At 52.5% G+C, this 8,974-nt stretch overlaps 1 protein-coding gene across 1 annotated transcript; it reads left to right on the top strand.

Annotated features, from left to right (window-relative positions):
* The first annotated feature begins 6,808 nt into the window (after nucleotides 1-6,808).
* On the top strand, nucleotides 6,809-8,974 carry LOC109190299. Its single transcript, XM_019340773.1, has one exon. It carries the CDS (start codon nucleotides 6,809-6,811, stop codon nucleotides 8,972-8,974), a length of 2,166 nt encoding a protein of 721 aa, XP_019196318.1.

Raw genomic sequence — 8,974 nt, 5'->3', positions numbered from 1 at the left:
CCCATGTCATAACCTGATCCTGAGAAAAAGCTAATGAAGCTAAAGCATGTGCATGTAAATTAAACTGCCTAGAAATATAACTTAACGAACAATAAGTAAATGAAGTCATCAGCGACCTACAATGGTCAACTGCAAGTCCAGCATATGACATAATAGTTGTTGATCCCTGGCGTACAAAATTCCGTAGTTGCAAACAATCTGTGAGTAGATCCACATCAACCGTATTCCTTCCGATGAGCCATGATAGAGCCTCCTTACAAGCCATGACCTCCGCCATAAAAGGTGAGAAGTAGGTTGGCAGAATTCCGTTTCGCGCCGCTATGAACGATCCATCTGGCGAGAGTAGGACCACTCCATAGGACGCCTCCCCTGTAGCATGTCGGAAGCTTGCGTCGACAAAACACCTTGGCCTGGCGTGATGGGGATTCTCCGATCTGTGTGGTGCCGACAGCGCGCGGGGTGGTGATTGGCGTGGCGGTAAGACCCCATTGCTGCGGATGCTCTCCTCCACATGCCGGCAGGACGTGGCAATGATTTCTCCCACACAGCTGAGTTGCGACTCTGCCACAAGTAATAAAGAACCGCCACCAAAGTACCACTTTGTTCCTCTGTCAAAATTGCAAGCGCGGTTGTTAGCCAGACAGGAAAGGAATCGGTAACAATATTTGTGATAGGTAGGCCTGTAATATTCCAAACTAATTTAGAATAATCACAAGTAATAAGTGCATGCATAACATCCTCATTCATTACACCACACTTCTAGCATATATGATCAATATCCACCCTTTTAATAATTAAATTAGCAGTGGTATGGAGGATATCACAAATTGCTCTCCACAGAAAAGTCCTCCACTTTGGTGGCACCTTCCTTTTCCATATACTAGTCCACTTATCAAACTCTCCTGGCACATGGTCATAATTACCCATAATACTCCTGTAGGCATTCTTTGCTGAATAAATTCCATTTGGGTCCCCAAGCCAATACCACGAGTCATCATAACCAGGACTTACAGGGATCCTGAGTATACGATTTACATCCTCTGGAATAAACAAATCAGACAAAATATAGGGATCCCACATATTAGTCTGCTCATCAATTAAGCCTGCCACCTTCACATGTCTCAATTCCTCAGGCATATCAGTTTGAATGAGAGGACTAGGATCATCCGACAACCACGGGTATCCCCAAATTAAAGTTGTCTGACCATCCCCAATCCGTCTACGTACTCCTGCAACAACCATATCATGAGCAGTCATAATACTCCTTCAAGCATAACTTGGACTACTGCCGATTTTAGCATCAATAAATGAGGTAGCAGGATAATATCGGGCCTTATAAATAGATGCAACCAGAGATGTGGGTTTTGTAAGAATGCACCATGCCTGCTTCCCTAACATTGCCAAATTAAAATTCCTGAGATCCTTAAATCCCAGACCACCATATTTCTTAGGGATACATAATTTATCCCAGGCTTTCTAGTGAATTCCCCTCTCTCTTCCACTTTGAATTGACAGACAGACTGTGTCAGGTAGTAAGAAAACACCCATTGAAAAAGTTGGCATTGACTGCGCCACGCTCTTTAACAGGATATCCTTACCTGCCTGTGATAGCAACTTCTTATTTCACGAGCCAATTCTTTGTTTTATTCTGTCCTCAATATAGGATAACACCACTCTCTTATTCCTCTCAATAAAAGAGGGCAGCCCCAAATATTTCCCAAAATTGGGTGCCTGGTCCACCTGCAAACACACAGCCACTATATTCTTGTCCTCCTCCCTGGTGTTCTTACTAAAACAGATACTGGATTTATGATAGTTAACCTTTTTGCCCCGACAACTCCTCATATCGTTGTAGGCACTCCTTAACCACCGTTGCCTCCTGACTGTTTGCCTTAAAGAACAACAGGCATCTGCAAAAACCAAATGCGAAACCGAGGAGCACCTCGCGCTACCCTACACCCATGTATAGAGCCAGTTATCTGAGCCTTCTGTAATAACATAGACAAACCTTCTGCACAAATAATGAATAAATACGGGGAAAGCGGATAACCCTGTCTAAGACCACGGGACAGTACCAACCTGCCACTATCAGCACCGTTAACCATAATATTATACTGCACTGTAGTAACACAATGCATGATCAGATTAATCCATCTCTCGTCAAACCCCATAACTTCCAACATTCTCCGCAGGAACCGCCATTCCATTCTATCATACGCTTTAGCCATGTCTAACTTTAATGCCCCCCACCCTGTCTGGCCACACTGCTTCCTATTCAAGTAATGTCCCACCTCCGCAGCGATAAGAATATTATCAGTAATTAATCTACCAGGAATAAAAACACTCTGAGATTCAGAGATAATGTCCCCCATCAGTGGTTTCATCGTGTTAGCTATTACCTTTGCCATAATTCTATACAACACATTACTTAACGCAATTGGCCTCATATCAGCCACAGTCTCAGGCACATTCTTTTTGGGAATTAAAATTACATTAGTATCATTCGATCCATCGGGGAAGATGCCAGTATTCAAACAATCTATGATAATTCAGATACATCCCCTCCTACTATATCCCAAAACTGCTGATAGAACCCCGGGTTCAAACCATCTGGCCCCTGTGCCTTATCAGGGAACATTGCAAACAATGCACTTTTAACCTCATCAGACTCATAGGGACGCAATAAAGCATTATTTTGATCATTCGTTACACGGGGAATAAACTCATCAAACATGAGATCCTCACACACAGAGTCAGAAGAGGCAAAAATAACATCATAATAATAAAAAATAACTCTCTTCATATCTGATGGGGAATATATACCGGACATACGGAGCGCCCTACCGACCTGCCTACCCGACCCGGGAACCCGGTCGAGGTGCGACCAGAAGGCTCGCCCTGTCAACCCGGTCGTGCTCTTGTCAAAGGCGACGTGCCGAGGGTCCTGGAGCGGGAGACCGGAGACCGGGGCGTACGACCGGTAGGAGGGAAGCTCTATCAGTAGCAGAAGCCTCGCGACACGTGTACGGCTGCATGTCTGCCGACTCTCCGCCCGGTGCATGTGCACCACGCGTCCGACATGCCGGAAGACCGAACGCAGTTCCCCATGACCCTTATAAATACTGCATTAATTGCTAGTGAGAGGGACTTTTGGATTTTTGTATAAGCTAGGCTAGAGAGGTTCCCGGTCATCTTTCACGGCCCAACCTCCTCTGACCCGTTGTATACGTTCTCATATTAATATACCTTTTATATACGTGTTATTTATCCATATCATTTGGTGTTTGGCGCCGTCCGTGGGGACCAGGTACGAAAACAGCACGTCTTTACCGGTCCTCGCTAAAATGTATCCCTTCATGGACTTCTTCAACACCGGCGAAAACGCCGACGACGCCCAGCCGGACCTACGAGCGCAGATCAACGCCCGGATGGACCTCAACCAGCCACCGGAAGGAGTATTCCAACCGCCAGAACCAGCCAGCGTAGGACCGGCGGAAGCTGCCTATAGGGATATACCGATCCAAGCCACTTATCCGGCCCCGGGATACCAAGATCCGGCATATCAATGGTGGGTCAGCGCACAACGTTTCTACCCCCCGGTGTACCCGCAGCAGCCGATGCCGGGGATGTACCCGCAGCCGCCGATGCCGGGGATGTACCCACATCCGATGTACAGCCCGGTGCACAACTACCGGGTCGCCCCTACCGTCTTCGGCCCGGGGGCGAGCGATCATGACGGGGGCGGAATGCCGCCACCCCAGGGGCCATGGAATCCTCAACCCGAGGCAACACAACCTCAGCGTCGTCCGGCTCACACCCGACTGGGCTCGGTCGATTACTCGGAAGGACGCATGCCCCGGACCAGCGCGTTCGACAGACTACAGCCTACAAACTCCCCCCGGCGAGCTCGGCCAGCAGGCAGGCGGCCATCGCTAGACCGATCAGCATCCAGTCGCGGCGCAGACTCGGAAGAAGTAAGTTCCTCCAGGAGCAATCTTAGACGCGACAACCCGCCGAACATGGCGACCGGGGTCCCGCGTGATATTATGGAGCAAGTCCGACAAGAGTTCAACCGGTGGAAGCAGGAGCAGACGCCACCCGTTCCCGTCCTAGAGACCAAGTTGTTGAGGACCCCCTTTTCTAGTGACATCATGCAGCAGCCCTACCCGATAGATCTTCGGGTCCAGGGATCAAAGGATTACTCCGGGAAAACGGACCCGGAAGAGCATGTCAATTCCTTTTACGAAAACATGATTATGATGCGCGTGTCGGACGCCGTTATTTGTCGAGCCTTCTTCTCGACACTTTCCGGGCGAGCCGCTGAATGGTTCAAGTCCCTCGAACCGGGATCCATCACGTGCTTCGCCGAACTCTCCACCAAGTTCATCCGTCGCTTCGCGATGTCTCGAACGGTCCGGAAGCATTTCACGCACCTCGAGGCCGCCAAGCAGCAGGAAGGCGAGTCACTGGCCGACTTCCTGTTCAAATGGAAAAACGCTATAGGAGAAGTGGAGCCCATGGATGACAGAACGGCGATCAACGTCCTGCACTACTCTCTTCGAGCGGGAGCACTGTACCAGGACTTCATCGTCCACCCTCCGCAGTCGTACGATGAAGCGATCCGCCGTGTCACAGACCACGCCAACGCAATGGAGGCCAACTCCGCCAAGCGACGCCAAGAATCGGGGTCGGCCCGCCGTGACAACCGCCTGGAGCCCAAACGTGGAGATAGACAGCAGGCCCCCCGGGACCTATCCAAGCTCACCCGACCCGTGACGGAGATCCTCGATTATGCCCAAGGCTGCAACCTGATCCAGCTGCCCGAGCCCGGACGAGACGGCCGGGACACCTCCAAGTTCTGCGCGTACCACCGCAACCGGGGACATACGACGGACGAATGCCGAGTATTGAAGGAGGTGATCGAAGAACTGTTGAAAGAAGGAGAGTTGTCCCAGTTCACAGAAAAGAAGGACAAGGGCAAACGATGGAAGAAGTTTTTCAAAAGGACCGGTCGAGACAAAAAGGACAAGGCTCAGGAACCCGACGACGACCACCGCCCACGAGATCCAAGCAGGTGATCCATGTCATCTTTGGAGGGCCGGAAGGGGGCGACAGCTCAGAAGACCGGCACAGGTGGTGCCACAGCCTGCAGGTCGGATTACTAGAAGAAGCTCGACCGGAAAAACGCCCGAAGGCCGAACCGATTGCCTTCACCGACGAAGACCTCCCCCGGAACCCCGACCATGGGACAGAAGCCCTAATTGTCACACTCGACGTTAGCGGCGTGGACGTTGAGAGGGTGATGGTCGACACGAGCAGTAGTGTAAATGTCCTGTACCTGGACGTCTTCAAGAAACTGAAATTAGACGACAAGAAGTTAACCCTAGTCCGTACCCAGCTATCCGGTTTCACGGGCCCCACCATCGAACCAGAGGGCTTAATCCGGTTACCCGTAGAAGTCGGCACCTACCCTAAGGTGGCGAGGGCGGAAATGGAGTTCATCGTGGTAAACCTCGCGTGCGTCCACAACATAATCTTAGGACGACCAGGAATCGCTCAGATCGGGGCGATCATATCCATGCCGCACTTGTGCATGAAGTTCCGAACGCCAGCAGGGGTCGGCATACTAAGAGGCGATATCCGTTCAGCTCGAAAGTGCTATGTCAAGGCGGTCCAAAGAAACGAAGGCGGCTCGTCCCGAGTAAACGCCATAATAAATGGAAGCAAGGCCGCAATCAGGGAGCAGCCGGAGCCGGCAGAAGAAGTGGAGGACATCCCTCTGTCCGATGATTTCCCCGAAAGGACCGTTCGGATCGGAGCGGCCCTGCCGCCCGACTTGAGAAGCTCGATCGTGGAGGTCCTGAGGGAATACGCCGATATTTTCGCCTGGGGACCGCAGGATATGCCCGGGATAGCCCGGTCGACAATTTGCCACCATCTCACAGTAAACCCGGCCGCCCGGCCGGTAAAGCAGAAGCAACGACACCTCTCGGTTGACAGAAGGGAGTTCGTCCGACAAGAGGTCAGAACGCTAAGCTCGATTGGACACATCAGGGAGGTCGCTTACCCGGACTGGGTAGCTAATGTTGTCTTGGTGCCCAAACCGCCCGCATGGCGCATGTGTATAGATTACACGGACCTCAACCGGGCATGCCCGCTCGATCCGTACCCCCTGCCAAGTATCCATCAGATGGTAGACGAAACCGCCGGGTCCGACCTAATGAGTTTCATGGACGCCTTCAAAGGCTATCATCAGATTATGATGGCGGAGGAGGACGAGGCCAAGACATCCTTCGTCACGCCGGACGGCTTGTACTGCTACCGGGTGATGCCCTTTGGCCTGCGCAACGCGGGGGCCACATACCAGAGAATGATAAACATGTTGTTCGAGAACCTACTCGGCAAGACAATGGAGGCATACATCGACGATATGCTCGTCAAGAGCCTCAAGCGGGACGACCACGCCCAGGACCTCCGGGATTGCTTCGAAATCTTGCGCCATCACCAGATGAGGTTGAACCCTGCGAAGTGCACGTTCGCGGTGCAGACCGGAAAGTTCTTAGGCTTCATGATGACTAAGCCGAGCATCGAGCCAAACCGGGCCAAGGTCAAGGCGATCTTGGAGATGCAACCGCCCACCACCGTCCGGGAGGTACAGCAGCTGACCGGTAGGCTCGCCGCCCTCAGCCGCTTCTTATCCAAGCTGGCCGAGCGAGCGCTGCCGTTCTTCAAGACGTTGAGAAAGATCAATGCATTCAAATGGGACCGGGAATGCCAAGAAGCGTTCGACTAGCTAAAGGAGTACCTAATGTCCCCGGTCGTACTATCCAAGCCGGAGCCCGGAGAGGATCTGGACGTTTACTTAGGAGTATCGGACCGAGCAGTCAGCGCGGTCCTCTGCAGGACCGACGAACAGAACGTCCAGCGACCGGTCTATTACGTCAGTCATGCCCTGAATGGACCGGAGACCCGATACTCTCGGTTGGAAAAGGTAGTGTATGCCTTGTACATAGCCGCGAAGAAGCTTACCCCGTATTTCCAAGGCAGGACAGTTCACGTGCTCACCGACCAGCCCATCGGGTCCGTCCTCCGGAACTCCAACTCATCCGGCCGATTGGTCAAGTGGGCCCTCATGCTGACCCAATTCGCCATGGAATACAAACCGCGACCGGCAATCAAAGGACAAGCTCTTGCCGATTTCGTAGTGGAATGCACGGCCCGGGAAATCGAGACGACGCCTCAACCGGGCCCGGATGAACAATGGTGGGAGTTGGCAACTGATGGCTCGAGCAGCAAGAGAGGAGCGGGCGGAGGAGTAGTGATCATCAGCCCGGAAGGCTTTAAGTTATATCACGCCTTGATTTTCTCCTTTTCTCCCACCAACAACGAAGCAGAGTACGAGGCATTCATAGCCGGCCTCCAATACGTCAGAAGGCTTGGCGCGCAATACGTTCGAGCCAGGACCGACTCCGCTCTGGTCGTTGGCCAGGTCTTAGGAAACTTCGAGGCCAACGGGGAACGACTGATACAGTACAGAAACCGAGTGTTAGCACTCCTCGCGGATTTCCAAGGTCATGCGGTCGAACATGTTCCCCGAGCAGAGAACGTGGACGCCGACGTCTTGTCCAAACTCGTGCAGGAGGCACCCGAGCACATTTCTAAGATAGCCCGCATAGAAGAGCTGACCCAACCCGTCATCGACACGCTAGAGGTTGCTCCGGTGGAACCAACAGAAAAGAGTTGGATCGAAGATTTGATGCAGTACCTGACCGATGGCCGCGTCCCCGACGACGAAGAAAGGGCTCACAAAGTTAAGCTGAGAGCACCACGTTTCCAGGTCATGGAGGGAAAGCTTTACCGACGATCACACGGTGGCCCTTTGATGCGATGCCTTAACGACTTCGAGGCCGACTTGGTAATGACCGAGCTCCACTCTGGGATTTGCTCGTCGCACCAGGGCGGTAAGGCTTTGGCGAGAAGAATAATGCTGATAGGATACTACTGGCCTTCGATCCAACTCGACTGTAAGAGGGTGGTCCGAGAGTGCAAAGCTTGCCAGCTGTTCGCCAAAGTGCCCGGTCGACCGGCCACCTTTTATCAACCTGTTAGCACGGCCATCCCGTTCGCAAGATGGGGAGTTGACATAGTTGGCCCGTTCACCCGAGTAGCCGGTCGGAAAAGGTTCATTATCGTGGCAATCGACTACTTCTCAAAGTGGGTCGAAGCGGAACCGTTGGCAACCATCACGTCGCAGCAGTGCGCCAGGTTCCTATGGCGCAATGTGGTCTCCCGGTTTGGAGTCCCCGTGCAGCTGGTCACGGACAATGGGAAGCAGTTTGAGGGGGCTTACTTCGCAAATTTCCTGGCAACGATCGGCACTAAAGCGATTAAGTCATCCGTCGCGTACCCGCAAGGCAACGGCCAGGTCGAAAACGCCAACCGGACCATCCTGGACGGGTTGAAGAAAAAGTTGTACTCGGCAGGACGAAATTGGGCGGACGAGCTACCGTACATCCTATGGGCATACAGAACAACCCCGCGAGAAGCAACCAAGGAGACCCCCTTTGCACTGGTCTACGGTGCGGAGGCCAGACTACCGATCGAGGCGTGGGTACCGACTGCCCGAGAGAAGGAGTTTGACCCCGATGCCAACGACGAAATGATGGCGGTTGAACTAGACTCTGTTGAAGAGAAACGAGAGCAGGTAGCTAAAAGAGTGATCGAATACCAGAAGAAAGCAAAGGCATACCATGACGCTCGGGTTAGAACGAGGTATTTTCAAGTGGGCGACTTCGTTCTAAGGAAAAGAGAAGCCAGCCGCCCCCTAGAGGGTGGGGAGTTATCCCAGAGTTGGGAAGGTCCGTATGTGATAGCCGCAGTCATACGCCCGGGAACCTACAAGCTACAAACAACCACCGGGAAGGCTGTAGATAGGGTGTGGAACTCGGAAAACCTTACGCTTTTCCACCATTAG

Source organism: Ipomoea nil, unplaced genomic scaffold, assembly GCF_001879475.1.
Source record: "Ipomoea nil cultivar Tokyo-kokei standard unplaced genomic scaffold, Asagao_1.1 scaffold1576, whole genome shotgun sequence".
Taxonomy (NCBI): domain Eukaryota; kingdom Viridiplantae; phylum Streptophyta; class Magnoliopsida; order Solanales; family Convolvulaceae; genus Ipomoea; species Ipomoea nil.
Note: the sequence above shows the minus strand (reverse complement) of the source record. Positions and strands in the feature narration are given on the sequence as shown.

What these genes read in the sequence shown, in the direction of transcription:
- LOC109190299 (XM_019340773.1), top strand. Translation starts at nt 6,809, where the DNA reads ATGTCCCCGGTCGTACTATCCAAGCCGGAGCCCGGAGAGGATCTGGAC.